The sequence below is a fragment of the Magallana gigas genome, chromosome 3 (genome assembly GCF_963853765.1).
Source record: "Magallana gigas chromosome 3, xbMagGiga1.1, whole genome shotgun sequence".
Taxonomy (NCBI): Eukaryota; Metazoa; Mollusca; class Bivalvia; order Ostreida; family Ostreidae; genus Magallana; species Magallana gigas.
The window spans coordinates 149,989-169,955 of NC_088855.1; the positions used below are offsets into that span (position 1 = coordinate 149,989).

The window sequence follows — 19,967 nt, forward strand, 5'->3', positions numbered from 1 at the left end:
GATTCAGTTTGCTTATACTTGAAAATTAAGTTCTCTTTGTAAATTTTGTAAAATTGTGATTCGGATATCCAATTTCCTCATTCAAATTTAGTCTGTTAGGTCGTAATATTTGATTTCCGATTTGAGCAATGGTCAGCTTAGGTTCGGATTCGCGACAAACTGGGGTATTTATGTCTTGTTTTGTCCAAAAATTTCTTAATGCATGTCTGCAGATATCTAACAATTTGTCGATACTTGTGTTTCAATTAACTCTCTGTTTTCAATAACGGAATCAAATTGTCTAATAGGAGCAGGCTCAGCAAGCAGCAGACATTAACACTGATATATGTAATACTAATACATTTTTGTGGGTGCACAGTCCATGACTCAATTGAGTATGAAATGTCAAAGCCAAATCGGTATTTCTCTGTAACATGTTCCGGAAAGAACTGTTCCATGGATAACAGATCTACGTGTATCTTCTGTACTTGATCTCCCCCAACATCCATTATTTTTAATCCAGCTTGTATTTTTTTAGGGTTATTTTTTCCATGACCACAGTAGTGTCCAGGACAGCGACAGAGATGAACTTCTCTCAGAAACACCCTCTCTATCCACCACTCATGATCCACCGTACAGGAAAATCCACACCATTTGGGCAGCAGCTCTGGAGATAACAGTTATTGTAAGATCTTTATTATTAGACACTTCAGATGCAGGTTTAATATTAACTAAATTATTGATGTATTTATGGAGCTAACATCAGGATGAGAGCAGTAATATATACAAAATATAGGACTGTCATCTGTCACAGACTCTTAAAAGCCAAAGACCTTCAGATTTAAAAAAAAAAAAGATATACATGTACCTCTTTTCATCTTGTGAGTTGTCAGGTTGAAGGAATGGCTAAAAAAAAGTGTACAGAGATTTCTGCATTGCAGATGATATGAAAGTAACCCATTTGGAATGTTAATATTTGTGCGAGAAACATGAAAATGATAACAGATTTTCCCATAATAAATTCTGTAATAAATCTGTTTTTGATTCTGTGGATTTTCCAAGTAAAAAAGTGGCATATCCTTTCACATCTTCGCTAGCCAAGGGTTTTTTGATCTGCACCGCTTCTCACGAACCCTTGGAATATCGTCGGGAAAAGTCAGGATTTTTTTCCTGGATTTTGATTGTGGTTTACTGAAACCGTTCGACCAATCAAAGAAATGCAAAACATATCGCAATGTTTTTGTACTGTTTATTTATGTGTGTCTCCAACACGCATAGCTCATAACCCTTATTTTTTCTAGTTTTTTTTCTGTTTTAGCCTTCATGACACATGTTGCTTGCAATGGTGCAATAACATGTGTATCAAGAGAGGCATGCACTCATACATGAAAGATTTACCGCTTCCATGCAGTCTTACAACCTTTGAATGAATTTGATCTATTATATGTAACATTTAACACTATTCCTATTTATTGAATACACTGGGCATTAAAACATTCTGTCAACTTGTCAATATCAATGTCTATGGAGCCTGCCATTACTGCACCAGTGACGTTTAAGTACGGCATCTTTCATCATTTGGCTGATTTATAAATAGTCTGAAAAAAATCCCAACTTTTGATAGCACAATATGCCAAGGGTTAGTGAGGAGCGGTGCGAATCAGAAACCCTTGGCTAGCAAAGATGATCCTTTCATGGATTACAATCGTATTCCTATGACCAGTCAGGGACGAGACTAAATTTCATCATTTCATCATGATACCGATTTTTAGCAATGACTGAAGTTGATCATTTTCATGACTGTTTGGAGTTTATTTTTAAATATAGTGACTTCTAAAAATAAATATGACTATTTTATCATTTTCCATCAGATTGGTAAGTCTGGGCACACTTAATTATTCACCTAGTGCTTCATTTACCTAGTACGTTCATTATGAACGCAGGAGAGCTGCTGCTCCTCTATGTGAAGAAGTACATGTATTTTCGAACATCTAGTTTACATCTCTGTTTTACAACTTTCATACTATGTCCCCTTGTATGTTTATTCAAGGTAAGCATTCTTTCTGTTCTTCTTTCATCATAGATTTCAGCTAATATTTTATATGATTCTAATCTATCATATCTCCATGCAAGCGTCTTAATTTAAGTGTTGGTAATTTCAGTATTTCCAGTCTTTCCTGATAACTTTTCTCTGACAGGTGTTGTAGCATTTACCTATCTCTTTTTTGTATGTTCTCAATAGTATCAATGTCTTTACATTTATAAGGGTTCCATACACTGTTAGCATAATCTAGATGAGGTCACTGTCACACCAATGCCTTGATTAATAAACAGAATGATTTATTATCTAGTGAGCAGAATGTCCGATGAATAATGCCAACTATTTGATATGCCATCTTAATTTGTGCTTGTACATGCTTGTCAAACAATAAGTGACTATTGATGTCGACCCTAATATCCTTTTCCGATTCCACTACTTCTAGAATTGTTGTAGTTCCATGGTGTATTTATAGCTGTCACTCTCTTCTCCTTACGTTTGTCTGGGTGGAATCGTAACGTCTATTCAACATTCCAGTCAAAGTGGTTGTTCAAGTCATGTTGTAAAGTTTCAACGTCATCTTCAGTCCTAATGTCACTAAACAGTTTGGTGTCATTGGTGAAACATAACACTTCTGATAGGATGCATTCAAGTAAATCATTGATAAATTTTACAAACAGAATTAGACCTAGGATGGAGCCCTGCAGAATCCCACTGGTGACTGTGCCATTTCAAGTAATTTCCATGAATGTTTTACTATATAACTAAAATAAGTCTGAAAACCTACAAGAAACTTAAAATTGCAAATCTCTTCAGGTGAAAATATATTTATTCTCTTAAAACTACTTTTTACAATCATTATTTAAGAATGATTTTTTTAACTAATGAATAATCATATCAAAAATCAACGAGTAATAGGTCTAGTCTGAGTGTCCCAGTTGTGGTTTCCATCACATTTTGGTGATTTTTTAAAATTAACATTGAACTGCAACATAGATACCAGTGAAAGTACATGTATTACTGTAGTATCACTGTTAATCTTCATACAAAACAATAAAGTTTGATTATGGATGTACCACAATGTTTGGGGTTTGAATGGGCAAGTTAATTACAAGTTTGTTTGCAATTGGGTCCGAATCAGTTTGGGTATGACTTGACGGTATATAACTTGGAAACAGAAATATGATGAACACAAGTCATATTTACATAAAATTTAATAATTAAGTTGTGTACATTATGTATTATATTTATAGTTAGTAAAACTGACAATTACCAGTTATATTTCAATAAGATATGGATTTCAGTCTTACCCATTAAGTAAGTTACACAGCTATAGAAATTGTTGTTCAGATTAGCAATATTTCTTATTGTTATACTTTCATGTTAAATACTGAAATCTGATTGGTGAAGACGCAGTTCATAATCCATTCTATTACCCTCAGTGTTAGCAACACACTTAGCAACGGGTAACATTAAAAATTGTTACATGCGCAAAAATTATGCGCGTACGGTTCGCTGTAGAATTCACGTTATTCCTATATATAAAAGCAGTAAAATTTTCTTAAAAATTAAGACATTCAGTATAACAAAATAAATAGTGCCTGTTTGGGAGGATAACAGTTGAAATTGACACCCCTTGAAAACCATTGTCAACCTCCGCTTCGCGTCGGTTGACAATGGTTTTCAAGGGGTGTATATTTCAACTGTTACCCTCCCAAACAGGCACTATTTATATATTGGCATCTAAAATTTTTTGTTTCATTATGTACTATTATTCTTTTATATCAGATTGTAGTAGAGATCTGTGTCTTTGTGATTCCGTTGGGAGGAGTTTGTACGGCTTCCGTCTGCTCCAACTTCTCTGTCCTGTGTTACATGCATGGAGGACTGTGGGTTGTGATGCTGATGTTTGACTTCTTCTATCGGATACAACACAACAAGAACAGGAAGCTGGGGTACCTAGAGTTCTACAGGAGAACACGCTACATCAGACGAGTGCCCCTGCTGGTCAGCTCAGGAGGTTCAGTAACAATATCCCATTCACAACTTCCCTCAGATTATAGGATAATCTTTTATTTTTGTCTTGCTTAAAGGTAGTGAGTCTTGTTTGCAACAATAGTTATGTATTGTTTATTTTTGCTTCCAGCCAATGTGTTGCTAGTGATTGTCCTGACTCTTCATTATGATAATGTCATCCATGAGAAGGACCTTGGACTAGTCCTTCAGATCGGAATTTCCATTGAGATGGCAGCCATACTGTTGTTTCTGATATGGTACTTAGGTAGGTGTTCTACACACTCTTTAAAATTACTCAGATACTAGTACAACTACTTCTCATAAAGTCATTAAAATTGGTTGATGTTGATTTCAGTGATGTCCATAAACTTCAACAACAGTCAGGTTGGACCAGATGTGGCAAGGGAGGACCTAATGAACAGTTTTATGCAGACAAGTGTGTCCTCAGAGATAGGTTTCAAGTATGTACCTAATTTTTGTGTCCTCATAGATAGGTTTCAAGTATGTACCTTATTTTTTTGTCCTCAGAGAAAGGTTTCAAGTATGTACCTAATTTTTGTGTCCTCATAGATAGGTTTCAAGTATGTACCTTATTTTTTTGTCCTCAGAGATAGGTTTCAAGTATGTACCTAATTAATGTGTCCTCAGAGATAGGTTTCAAGTATGTACCTAATTAATGTGTCCTCAGAGAAAGGTTTCAAGTATGTACCTAATTAATGTGTCCTCAGAGATAGGTTTTATGTTCTTAATTAATGTGTCCTCAGAAATAGGTCTCTCCAAATATGTATCATGTAAATAAGTAATGTGTCCTCATAATAGGTTGAGGATGTGTCCTCAGAAATTGGTTTCAAGCATGTAACTTTCAATTATGTACCAAATTAATGTGTACTCAGAAATAGATTTCAAGCATCTTCGTAATCAATGAGTCCTCAAAAATAGGTTTCTTTCAGTATGCATCTTATTGATGTGTCCTTAAAGAAAGGTTTCATACATTTTTTGTATGTTACATGAGTTGAAAAACCACAGTGTTCATAAACCATAACAAAGATCATGGAAAAGTCAAAAGATTAACTAAATTTTTTATTTTGACTTCACATATGTTTAGTGCTATGTCATAAGAGAAAATCAAAAATTCACGTTTGCATGTAACTGTTTTAATTGATGGTTTTCACAGTTGAAATGGCTTTTCCATTAATTTGCAGACAAGGCAGGAAGTTAAAAAAAATTGATTTTTTTTAAAAACTGCAGTAGTTTTTGGTAACATTTTTTTGATTCGTATTTCTCATTTTGTTTGCACACACAATCGCAATTATGAGCCTACATCTTTAAAAAAAATTATAGTTTGATGCCTAATATCCATTATTATTCTCTGTGCAGGGACGACAGTTACTCAGACCAAGTTCTGGAGAGACAGGCGGACATGATCCGGTACCTGAAACAGCACAACGTTCAGCTGGGGAAACGTCTGCTGGCCCTCACTGAAGAGAACAGCATGCTGAAAGCCAATCGCTGAGCCCGACACAAAAAACACTGAGCCAATCAGAAGGAATCTTCCATACCAGGGGACTGTGCAATGTGATACTTCTTGGTCAATGCAGTAGCACTAACTGAATGAGTGAACCATGCTTACATTATATACATGTATCAATGTGCTAAGACTCTTGTGTTGTATCATCATATATTACCTTCAAACCGTTTTCTTGGAACCAAGCATTTATTGTATAGTGTGTTGTTATGTAGGCATCAGTATTACATATTGTCACTTGATCATAAGTCCTTGCCGTTTGTTTATTGTATGGACATCATTTATACTTCTGTCCTTTAAATGCACCTAATAGAACTGATTTCTCAACGATTCATACTTCTGTGCACTGGTAAGCTTTACGCCTGTGTGATCACTCAGACAATTGTGTTTTTTAACTTGTATAATTTATTTATTGATAATTAGAAATTGTAACACCATAACAATTTCTTTTTAATAAAACTTACAGAAAAATCAAGTTTCAAGAAATCTGTTATTTGTTTAATACATGATTTAAGATTTTACCAGATATATAACTAATAAACTGTGCTGCTGCCGAGAGGAGAGAGAAAATAGGAGTACATGTATATATAGTAGTATATAGCAGACTGCAGTACATGTATTATATCTACCAACTTAAAGGAATCAAAATACTCTGAAACTGAAACATAGAATTTAATATAATGATGTACAGTGATACATAAATATATAAATAACAATAAAAACATATGGCCCGTAAAAATCTTATAGTAATGACCACCTGAAATGTATACATGGACATGTACAACATATGGATCTATAAATGAGGTTTCATGTATTTCAATCTCGCTCAAATTCAACGTGGTTAAGAAGGGGAGATAACTGGTCAGCAATCTCTTGATTGCAGGCACCCATGACCCGTCTGCTTAAGAAATCTACTTCTCCCCCTAAAAAAAAACAAAATCTCAGTGTTATAAAGCTCACCTTAAGGGTATATGTTAGGTAACACAGCATTAGAATAGATGCATCTCACATTGTCAGAACAAAACCTGTACAATCATTATAAACATAAATATGTCTACCTGGCATGCATGAATGAATCAGAAAGTGAACTATTTGTTAGGTATAATAACAAACTACCTGTTGGGTATGACATTAACAAACTACCTGCTGGGTCCAGAAGCAGTCCGCCAGCTTCTGTGAATATAATCCCTGCTGCAGCAAAGTCCCAGATGTGAATCCCATACTCATAGTAGGCTTCCCCACTCCCAGACGCCACCATGCAGAGATTCACTGCCGCTGACCCAATCATCCTGACCCTGAAGCCAGTCAAAACAATCTTATATCTATATAATACATATACATGAACCACAGGCATCTGACATCTAATTAATATCTCATGATTAAAGAATAAAAACCTTTGCCTAATACTAGGTAGAGGTTATATATTTTTATTAGAACAAAATATATTACATCGGGTGCCTGTGACATGTAGATTATATAAATAGAGCCTGTTTTGGAGGGTAGGAGTTGAAATTGACACCCCGAGAAAACCATTGTCAAACGACGCGAAGCTTATTATATATTATACTGAATGTCTTAATTTCAAAGAAAACTTTATTGCTTTTATATTGGAATGACGTGAATTTTGTGGCGAACTGTACGCGCATAATTTACGCGAATGTAACAATTTGTTGTGTTACCCGTTGCCAAGTGTGTTGCTAATGCCGAGGGAAATAGAATGGATTATCAACTGCCTCTTAACCAATCAGATTTCAGTATTTAACATGAAAGTATAATATTCAACATTGTTCATCAGCACAAGCTTCTATCTGCCACAGACATAATTCAATCAAACATCTACTACAGAAATCATTCAGTCAACAAAAGCTCATATCTACCAAGGAAATCATTCAGTCAACACAAGCCCATATCTACCACAGAAATCATTCAGTCAACACAAGCCCATATCTACCACAGAAATCATTCAGTTGAACAACACCAGGCCTGGTGGCCATAAAAGTTAGACGAACTCATTTTTGATCTAAGTCTCACTTTTATCAAAGGAAGATATAGTGGAAAAGTGAGACTGAGATCGAAAGTGAGCTCGTCTAACATTTATGGCCCCCAGGCAAGCTCATATCTACCACAGAAATCATTCAGTCTACACAAGCCCATATCTATCACAGAAATCATTCAGTCTACACAGGCCCATATCTACCACAGAAATCATTCAGTCAACACAAGCCCATTTCTACTACAGAAATCATTCAGCAACACAAGCCCATATCTACCACAGAAATCATTCAGTTGATCAACACAAGCTCATATCTACCACAGAAATCATTCAGTCTAAACAGGCCCATATCTACCACAGAAATCATTCAGTCAACACAAGCCCATATCTACCACAGAAATCATTCAGTCAACACAGGCCCATATCTACCACAGAAATCATTCAGTCCACACAAGCTCATATTTACCACAAAAATATTCAGTCAACACAAGCCCATATCTACCACAGAAATCATTCAGTCAACACAAGCCCATATTTACCACAGAAATCATTCAGTCAACACAGGCCCTTATCTACCACAGAAATCATTCAGTCAACACAAGCCCATATCTACCACAAAAATCATTCAGTCAACACAAGCCCATATCTACCACAGAAATCATTCAGTCAACACAAGCCCATATCTACCACAGAAATCATTCAGTCAACACAAGCTCATATCTACCACAGAAATCATTCAGTCTACACAAGCCCATATCTACCACAGAAATCATTCAGTCTACACAGGCCCATATCTACCACAGAAATCATTCAATTGATCAACACAAGCTCATATCTACCACAGAAATTATTCAGTTATTCAACACAAGCCCATATCTACCACAGATATCATTCAGTTGATCAACACAAGCTTTTATCTACCACAGAAATCATTTAGTTATTCAACACAAGCCCATATCTACCACAGAAATCATTCAATTGATCAACACAAGCTCATTTCTACCACAGAAATCATTCAGTTGATCAACACAAGCTTTTATTTACCACAGAAATCATTCACTTATTCAACAAAAGCCCATTTCTACCACAGAAATCATTCAATTGATCAACAAAAGCCCATATCTACCACAGAAATCATTCAGTCAACACAAGCCCATATTTACCACAGAAATCATTCAGTCAACACAGGCCCTTATCTACCACAGAAATCATTCAGTCAACACAAGCCCATATCTACCACAAAAATCATTCAGTCAACACAAGGCCATATCTACCACAGAAATAATTCAGTCAACACAAGCCCATATCTTTCACAGAACTCATTCAGTCAACACAAGCTCATATCTACCACAGAAATCATTCAGTCTACACAAGCCCATATCTACCACAGAAATCATTCAGTCTACACAGGCCCATATCTACCACAGAAATCATTCAATTGATCAACACAAGCTCATATCTACCACAGAAATCATTCAATCGATCAACACAAGCTCATTTCTACCACAGAAATCATTCAGTTGATCAACACAAGCTTTTATTTACCACAGAAATCATTCAGTTATTCAACACAAGCCCATATCTACCACAGAAATCATTCAGTCTACACAAGCTCATATCTACCACAAAAATATTCAGTCAACACAAGCCCATATCTACCACAGAAATCATTCAGTCAACACAAGCCCATATTTACCACAGAAATCATTCAGTCAACACAGGCCCTTATCTACCACAGAAATCATTCAGTCAACACAAGCCCATATCTACCATATCTACCACAAAAATATTCAGTCAACACAAGCCCATATCTACCACAGAATTCATTCAGTCAACACAAGCTCATATCTACCAGAAAAATATTCAGTCAACACAAGCCCATATCTACCACAGAAATCATTCAGTCAACACAAGCCCATATTTACCACAGAAATCATTCAGTCAACACAGGCCCTTATCTACCACAGAAATCATTCAGTCAACACAAGCCCAAGCCCATATCTACCACAAAAATATTCAGTCAACACAAGCCCATATCTACCACAGAATTCATTCAGTCAACACAAGCTCATATCTACCAGAAAAATATTCAGTCAACACAAGCCCATATCTACCACAGAAATCATTCAGTCAACACAAGCCCATATTTACCACAGAAATCATTCAGTCAACACAGGCCCTTATCTACCACAGAAATCATTCAGTCAACACAAGCCCATATCTACCACAAAAATCATTCAGTCAACACAAGCCCATATCTACCACAGAAATCATTCAGTCAACACAAGCCCATATCTACCACAGAAATCATTCAGTCAACACAAGCCCATATCTACCACAGAAATCATTCAGTCAACACAAGCTCATATCTACCACAGAAATCATTCAGTCTACACAAGCCCATATCTACCACAGAAATCATTCAATTGATCAACACAAGCTTTTATCTACCACAGAAATCATTCAGTTGATCAACACAAGCTTTTATCTACCACAGAAATCAATTAGTTATTCAACACAAGCCCATATCTACCACAGAAATCATTCAATTGATCAACACAAGCTCATTTCTACCACAGAAATCATTCAGTTGATCAACACAAGCTTTTATTTACCACAGAAATCATTCAGTCTACACAGGCTCATATCTACCACAGAAATCATTCAGTCTACACAGGCTCATATCTACCACAGAAATTATTCAGTTATTCAACACAAGCTTTTATCTACCACAGAAATCATTCAGTTGATCAACACAAGCTTTTATTTACCACAGAAATCATTCAGTCTACACAAGCCCATATCTACCACAGAAATCATTCAATTGATCAACACAAGCTCATTTCTACCACAGAAATCATTCAGTTGATCAACACAAGCTTTTATTTACCACAGAAATCATTCAGTTATTCAACAAAAGCCCATTTCTACCACAGAAATCATTCAATTGATCAACAAAAGCCCATATCTACCACAGAAATCATTCAGTCTACACAAGCTCATATCTACCAGAAAAATATTCAGTCAACACAAGCCCATATCTACCACAGAAATCATTCAGTCAACACAAGCCCATATTTACAACAGAAATCATTCAGTCAACACAGGCCCTTATCTACCACAGAAATCATTCAGTCAACACAAGCCCATATCTACCTCAAAAATCATTCAGTCAACACAAGCCCATATCTACCACAGAAATCATTCAGTCAACACAAGCCCATATCTACCACAGAAATCATTCAGTCAACACAAGCTCATATCTACCACAGAAATCATTCAGTCTACACAAGCCCATATCTACCACAGAAATCATTCAGTCTACACAGGCCCATATCTACCACAGATATCATTCAGTTGATCAACACAAGCTTTTATCTACCACTGAAATCATTCAGTTATTCAACACAAGCCCATTTCTACCACAGAAATCATTCAATTGATCAACACAAGCTCATATCTACCACAGAAATCATTCAGTTGATCAACACAAGCCCAAATCTACCACAGAAATCATTCAGTCAATACAAGCCCATATCTACCACAGAAATCATTCAGTCAACATAGGCCCATATCTACCACAGAACTCATTCAGTCAACACAAGCCCATATCTTCCACAGAACTCATTCAGTCAACACAAGCCCATATCTACCACAGAATTATTCAGTCAAGACAAGCTCATATCATTTTTAAAAGTGATCATCAAAAGATCAAAAGATACAGTATAGTGAAAGAAAACATGTATATAGATATATATAAAGATATTATTATATTTATTACTACCGGTATTTATTATATAGATATAATTTAGATATTTTTTACGAATTTGTTATACGGATATAACAAATTACGGATATAACGAAGTAATTCCACTGGTCCCTGGGACTTCCCTATAACCGAGTTTTACTGTATTAGAAAGGAAGAATCAGACACAAGGCCATTTCACTGATACCAAGTTGTACATTCCATTTACATATCATTAACCTACTTCAGTGAAAACTTGAACTTTAATTATTTTTAACTAGATTTTGACCCGTGCGTGCACGGGTTGACATAGAATATGATATCGGATTTTCGAAATAGATACATCGACACACCGTATATTGTTGACATTTGCATAACCAAGCTTTAAAGCCTACAAAAATGCTATTAATTTCATTACACTCTGCTGAGTTTGGATGATGTAACTGTGTCTTGGGAAAGACCTTCACCACAGTTAAAATGCCTCCCATATACCCGTAATGTAGCAGAAAATTGCAGAATCGCCCCATGCAAAACGATATTGGAGAAAAATAATAAAGTTGCATTGAAATTGACAGTCAAATTGTTCGTAACAAATAATTTTGAAGCTGTAAATACCTTTCTTCGAAAAGTTTAATTCTATATATAGTTGCAGAATTAAACATTTCTTCAACAACGTTTTTACACGCGTTGACACATGTTGACATTCGAAACTCTCATGATTTTTTATAATAAGTGAAATGTGTTAGAGTTATCTCTCGTATTTTCTTTGATGAACAGAAAAAAAATTCCATTGAAAATTGACCCGCATTTGTTTTATCGTCTCTGAGTTTATCCATGCAAATGTGATATAGTGGAAAGATAAGATAAAGAGCCTCCCGTGATTTAGCGTGAATGTAATGCGCATGTGCAATATTGTAAAATCCAAAAATTTCAGATGATTTCCGGAATTTTTTCAGGAATTTTCGTTGATTATTAATTAGCAAAGCTTGATTGAGAAAAAATAAAAACAAATTGGTAATCTTCAAGTATCAATGATGTTTAGAATATATAAAACAAAAGACAGTACTCTTCCGATTTATCGGTATTAAAGCTAAAAAATTCGAGTCTATTATTTTAATATAGTAGTATAGATGCCTTTGCCCTCTAAAAATTGAAATCCAATTATAATATTTTATTCAGCTAATAATCCAATAGCCTCAGCATCCCATGTTTTTAGTTAAAGCATCTTTTTGTAAAACTAGGACAACCTGAGAAATGTCCCGACCTCCCACATGCCAGTTGTTTAATCCTACAGACAGCTTACCCATGGGATGCCTCCACCACTCGATGAACATTGGACATTTTGGTGGCCAATATTTGGGGATCTCTTGAGTTCCCAGCTTCTGTGATAACCACTGATTTCTTCAACTCTTAACAAAACAAAACAAACGTAATAGTGCAACATCATTGAATTAACTCAGTAATATGATTTTATTGTAATGATTATATCATTAAATAAAGTTTACATACTATTGTTTCTGTTTATGGTAGAGATAGTATCAGAATGTAAATAACTAACCTTTTACCTTGGACACTGTTATTTTTTGGTCATTACAATAAGCACCGCTCCCTTTGCTGGCTGAGTAAGTCTGTCCTGTAATGGGTAGATGAACAACACCAACAACAATCTGTAAAATAACAAACACAACAATCTGTAAAATAACAAACACAACAATCTGTAAAATAACAAACACAACAATCTGTAAAATAACAAACACAATAATCTGTAAAATAACAAACACAACAATCTGTAAAACACCTACAACAATCAGTCAACAGTAAAGTACAGTCTAATCAGGCGGAGGGTGGTTCTGCAACACCCAGAATAATCTGTAAATATAACACCCACAACAAACTACACTGCTACATGTAGATGAACAACACCCACAACAATCTGTAAAATTAATATAACACCCACAACAATCTACATTGCCACATGTGGATGAACAACACCCACAACAATCTGTAAATATAACACCCACAACAAACTACACTGTTACATGTAGATGAACAACACCCACAACAATCTGTAAATATAACACCCACAACAATCTACACTGTCACATGTAGATGAACAACACCCACAATAATCTGTAAATATAACACCCACAACAATATACACTGTTACATGTAGATGAACAACACCCACAACAATCTGTAAATATAACACCCACAACAATCTACACTGTCACATGTTGATGAACAACACCCACAACAATCTGTAAATATAACACCCACAACAATCTACACTGTCACATGTAGATGAACAACACCCACAACAATCTGTAAATATAACACCCACAACAATATACACTGTTACATGTAGATGAACAACACCCACAACAATCTGTAAATATAACACCCACAACAATCTACACTGTCACATGTAGATGAACAACACCCATAACAATCTGTAAATATAACACCCACAACAATCTACACTGTCACATGTAGATGAACAACACCCACAACAATCTGTATAACAACCACATAAATAATATCACAAGACAAAGTTAATCAAAGTACTGAAGTACTGAAAGCCAGGCTCTTTTGGTGTGTTTTTATGCATATTTTGTAGTAAAGGCTGAAAATCTCTCTCTCTCTCTCTCTCTCTCTCTCTCTCTTTCTCTCTCTCTCTCTCTCATGCTTTTAATGTAGGCAAAGCGTCAGAGAGCGACCAAAGTTTGTAAGCGGCTATAAACAAAAATATGTTTGTCTAGTAGAAAAAAGTTCAACATTTGCTGCCTTAAATTTTGCAACAAGCGTTATATATTCAATCCCCATTTCTTCAACGCGCAGCAAAGTAGTTCATGGAAATTCATGCACATTGTATGTGTCCAAAATGCATAGTCTTGCGGAAGCTTTAACTTTGACACTGTTTGGCTTTTTGTTTACTTTTGAAGTTGTTCTATTTATAGTGACATTGGTGATTTGCCTGCCTACAGCCAGGGTAAAACCGGCTAAAAACCATTTAATTACAAAGGCTACAGTAAGAATCTTTTTTTTCACCAAAGATGGCGGCCAGGGGGCATAACTTTTGAAAAAAGTGGATTCAACTTTTTGAAGCCAGATAAATACAATCATTTAAGTTTGCACTTCTTTAACCTGTTTGTTTATGGAGAGGCCGATACAGACACACGTCTGAGGAATGCTGTGGACAAAGTTGGCTGTTCCATCGATTGGATCAATAATCCATGTAGGGGCGTCTGTCCATTCAACTTTCTTCCCCTCTGCTGTTGATTCCTCACCAATAAACCTGGTAAAAACAACGACTCAGTACTACAAACAGTGACAGGCTTATTGGAAACTAGGTGTAGTGGAAGATGCATCAATGTCTACCTAGTCACACACAACACCTGATGGCTTAACTCTGCATAATTGTGCACTTGTTGTTGAGATGGATATATATCGTACATTTTCTGAGCTCTACTAGAAAGGTCTGAGATGTTGATACATGTGTATACAGTTACTGATGGATTGAGCATATTGCTGAGATTGAAATGTATCAATACACTTACCGATGAGTTGGGTACTTTTCTTGCAGTAAGGATATGATTAACTTCTCAACAGCCTGGTCAGTTTCTGTGACGATATCAGCGTAGGACTCCTTAGTTTTCTGGTCTTTCTCTTTATAAAATGCATCCTTAACAACCTATTGATAAAAAATATTACTATTTACTCTTATAGACAAAGGATGATGAGAACAAGTGTGCTAGCAAGAACTTTGGAGATATAATAATCACCTTTATGTTCTGTTTCAATACCTCCGACACTGGGAGTAAAAATTACTTATCTCTGACACAAGGAGTGTTTTGAATTAATATCTCTAACTTAATTATCTCTGACACAGGGAATCTGTTGACATAGTATCTCTTTACTTATCTCTATCACAGGGAGTGTGTTGACATAGTATTTCTTTACTTATCTCTGACATAATTTCTCACACAGAGAGAGTGTCGGCAAAACTGTCTCCTTATTTTATTCTGACACAGGGAGTGTTTTGACATAATTTCTTTACTTATCTCTGACACAATAAAAGGTCTTGACATAAATGTCTGACACTTATCTGACACATAGAGGGTCTTGACATAAATGTCTCTTTACTTATCTGACACATGGAGGGTCTTGACATAAATGTCTCTATACTTATTTGACAGAGTAGTGTGTTGACATTAATATCTCTTAAAATATCTGTGACACAGGAAGTGACCAAAATAAATATCTCTTTACTAATATCTGACACAGGGGTACCTAATATAAATGTCTCTTTACTGTCTCCACACAGAATGAGTGTTTTGCACCTATGACAGAAGATGTTACAGTATATCTTTACTTACCTATGACAGAGGGTGTATATGATATATCTTTACTTACCTATGACAGAGTGTGTATCTCTTTACTTACCTATGACAGAGTGTGTATCTCTTAACTTACCTATGACAGAGGGTGTATCTCTTTACTTACCTATGACAGAGGGTGTATCTCTTTCCTTACCTATGACAGAGGGTGTATCTCTTTACTTACCTTAGACAGAGGATGTATCTCTTTACTTACCTATGACAGAGGTTGCATCTCTTTACTTACCTATGACAGAGGGTGTATCTCTTTACTTACCTATGACAGAGGGTGTATCTCTTTCCTTACCTATGACAGAGGTTGCATCTCTTTACTTACCTTAGACAGAGGGTGTATCTCTTTACTTACCTATGACAGAGGATGTATTTCTTTACTTACCTTAAACAGAGGATGTATCTCTTTACTTACCTATGACAGAGGGTGTATCTCTTTACTTACCTATGACAGAGGGTGTATCTCTTTCCTTACCTATGACAGAGGTTGCATCTCTTTACTTACCTTAGACAGAGGGTGTATCTCTTTACTTACCTATGACAGAGGATGTATTTCTTTACTTACCTATGACAGAGGGTGTATCTCTTTCCTTACCTATGACAGAGGGTGTATCTCTTTACTTACCTATGACAGAGGATGTATTTCTTTACTTACCTTAGACAGAGGATGTATCTCTTTACTTACCTATGACAGAGGGTGTATCTCTTTCCTTACCTATGACAGAGGGTGTATCTCTTTACTTACCTATGACAGAGGGTGTATCTCTTTACTTACCTTAGACAGAGGATGTATCTCTTTACTTACCTATGACAGAGGTTGCATCTCTTTACTTACCTATGACAGAGTGTGTATCTCTTTACTTACCTATGACAGAGGATGTATTTCTTTATTTACCAATGACAGAGGATGTGTCTATTTACCTATGACAGAGGGTGTATCCCTTTACTTACCTATGACAGAGGGTGTATCTCTTTACTTACCTTTGACAGAGGGTGTATCTCTTTACTTACCTATGACAGAGGATGTATTTCTTTACTTACCTATGACAGAGGTTGCATCTCTTTACTTACCTATGACAGAGGGTGTATCTCTTTACTTACCTATGACAGAGGGTGTATCTCTTTCCTTACCTATGACAGAGGTTGAATCTCTTTACTTACCTTAGACAGAGGGTGTATCTCTTTACTTACCTATGACAGAGGATGTATTTCTTTATTTACCAATGACAGAGGATTTATATTTTTATTTACCAATGACAGAGGATTTATATTTTTATTTACCTATGACAGAGGATTTATATTTTTATTTACCTATGTCAGAGTATCTCTTTACTTAGCTATGACAGAGGATGTGTCTATTTACCTATGACAGAGGGTGTATCTCTTTACTTACCTATGACAGAGGATGTGTCTATTTACCTATGACAGAGGATGTATCTCTTTACTTACCTTTGACAGAGGGTGTATATCTTTACTTACCTATGACAGAGGGTGTATCTCTTTACTTACCTATGACAGAGGATGTATTTCTTTATTTACCAATGACAGAGGATTTATATTTTTATTTACCAATGACAGAGGATTTTTATTTTTATTTACCAATGACAGAGGATTTATATTTTTATTTACCTATGTCAGAGGATTTATATTTTTATTTACCTATGTCAGAGTATCTCTTTACTTACCTATGACAGAGTGTGTATCTCTTTACTTACCTATGACGGAGGATGTATTTCTTTATTTACCAATGACAGAGGATGTGTCTATTTACCTATGACAGAAGGTGTATCTCTTTACTTACCTATGACAGGGGGTGTATCTCTTTACTTACCTTTGACAGAGGGTGTATCTCTTTATTTACCAATGACAGAGGATTTATATTTTTATTTACCTATGACAGAGGATTTATATTTTTATTTACCTATGTCAGAGTATCTCTTTACTTACCTATGACAGAGGATGTGTCTATTTACCTATGACATAGGGTGTATCTCTTTACTTACCTATGACAGAGGATGTGTCTATTTACCTATGACAGAGGATGTATCTCTTTACTTACCTTTGACAGAGGGTGTATATCTTTACTTACCTATGACAGAGGGTGTATCTCTTTACTTACCTATGACAGAGTGTGTATCTCTTTACTTACCTTAGACAGAGGATGTATTTCTTTATTTACCAATGACAGAGGATTTATATTTTTATTTACCTATGACAGAGGATTTATATTTTTATTTACCTATGTCAGAGTATCTCTTTACTTACCTATGACAGAGGATGTGTCTATTTACCTATGACAGAGGGTGTATCTCTTTACTTACCTATGACAGAGGGTGTATCTCTTTACTTACCTTTGACAGAGGGTGTATCTCTTTACTTACCTATGACAGAGGGTGTATCTCTTTACTTACTTTTGACAGAGGGTGTATCTCTTTACCTACCTATGACAGAGTGTGTATCGCTTTACTTACCTTAGACAGAGGATGTATTTCTTTATTTACCAATGACAGAGGATGTGTCTATTTACCTATGACATAGGATTTATATTTTTATTTACCTATGTCAGAGTATCTCTTTACTTACCTTAGACAGAGGATGTATTTCTTTATTTACCAATGACAGAGGATTTTTTTTTTTATTTACCAATGACAGAGGATTTATATTTTTATTTACCTATGTCAGAGGATTTATATTTTTATTTACTTATGTCAGAGTATCTCTTTACTTACCTATGACAGAGGGTGTATCTATTTACCTATGACAGAGGATGTATGTTAAACTTTTTATTTACCTATGACAGAGGATTTATATTTTTATTTACCTGTCAGAGTATCTCTGTACTTACCTCTCCTGCTTTTACAGCCACCTGCAGTGCTGTGTTCAGGTATTCCGATAATGGGGTGTCCATTTACTGTAATATATTTTATCAAGTATGTAAGTTAGTAAATAATAAATTTACCAAAAGATGCCAAATTATATCTTGGCATCTTTACCAGTACACAACATATACCAAACACATTTCATTTCCTCATACTGGTAACTTACAAAGTGATCTGATTTTCCAGATCACCTCAATATGGACTTCTGAATGCATAACACCCCTCTTTAAAACTGCTGATTTAATACACATGCAATAAATAACTTTTGTGTTTTAAGGGTGTTTTAAACCATGAACATGATCCAAAGAGCTGGTTTACATCTTGTTGCTGGGCATGGATTAGTTCATGAAATTAAACTTGATGCTTGCGCCATCTCAATTAATCTAATGATCCACACCTGACATTTTAATGAGATGTTCCCAATCCGACCCTTTGGATCAAGTTACAATTATGGTAACAAACATTTTATATTCATATCATGCATTTACTTCTAGGTAAATCCGACGCGAAGCGGAGGTTGACAATAGTTTTCGAGGGGTGTCAATTCAACTTTTGACCTCCTAAAAAGGCACTATTTATTTTATTATACTGAATGTCTTGATTTTAAAAGAAAACTTAACTGCATGAAAGTATAATGAAATTAATTGTAGCTGGTCTAATTCTTATGTTTCTATGATTATAATGGACTTGTTTAAAATTGATAGAATTCTTGCTATTCCCTAAAGTAATTAAATGATCACTAACATGAACTCAATTTAATCACTAATTATGTGGTGATAAACAAAATACAAATTTAAAATACACGTGAAAAGGGCTCAGATGCAAAGTGTCAAATTTAATCTGATGATCTGCCCCTGGAAGCTGGAAGTTAAATGTGATCCTGCTCTTACAAACTGCAAGAATCAACATAGGAGCTTTTGATGGCTTAGCTTTCTATAAAGGTTGCAATTGACTTGTGGGTGGGGGTGGGGGGGGGGGGGTCGGAAGGGAGGGTCGGAAGGGAGGGACCAAGGTTACCCCAGGCACTCTGCCTAAATCATATATGGCATTGCACATTACACTCAGGCTAGCTATGCAGTAACCCGAATATTACATGTGTTGGTATATTCAATTGGATCAGCTGATTTTAACAATTATCAGTTTGTCATTTTACCCCCTGGTCAAACAATGACATAAAGACTGGCTAAAAAAACAAAAAATGCTCTGAAAAGGCACGTACATAACAAGACATCTATGAACTTACCAACGATGATGAGGCTTACTGCAGACAAAACAAATAGGCACGTTTACCGGTCTATAGACAGAATATACAAGTTACCTCTCTTTCCGAAAGCTCTTCTGAAAAGAAGATAAAAGTTGAATAATCAAATCGAATGTATTTTCCTCTTCTTCTTTTTTTACATT

At 35.5% G+C, this 19,967-nt stretch overlaps 2 protein-coding genes across 2 annotated transcripts; one reads left to right on the top strand and one right to left on the bottom strand.

The window, feature by feature from the left end:
• Positions 1–27: 27 nt before the first annotated feature.
• On the top strand, positions 28–6,033 carry LOC105321303 (transmembrane protein 192). The gene is made up of 6 exons (XM_034482174.2): positions 28–164; positions 518–664; positions 3,806–4,037; positions 4,164–4,298; positions 4,389–4,494; positions 5,411–6,033. The coding sequence occupies exons 1-6, from the start codon at positions 129–131 to the stop codon at positions 5,544–5,546; spliced, it is 792 nt and encodes a 263-aa protein (XP_034338065.1). The 5' UTR covers positions 28–128; the 3' UTR covers positions 5,547–6,033.
• Positions 3,806–19,920, bottom strand: LOC105321301 (inositol monophosphatase 1). Its single transcript, XM_011419564.4, has 8 exons — positions 19,807–19,920; positions 18,530–18,595; positions 14,854–14,987; positions 14,441–14,591; positions 12,855–12,963; positions 12,600–12,705; positions 6,702–6,853; positions 3,806–6,481 (listed from the first exon to the last, which is right to left on the bottom strand). Exons 2-8 carry the CDS (start codon positions 18,590–18,592, stop codon positions 6,375–6,377), a joined length of 822 nt encoding a protein of 273 aa, XP_011417866.2. The 5' UTR covers positions 18,593–18,595; positions 19,807–19,920; the 3' UTR covers positions 3,806–6,374.
• Positions 19,921–19,967: the final 47 nt, after the last annotated feature.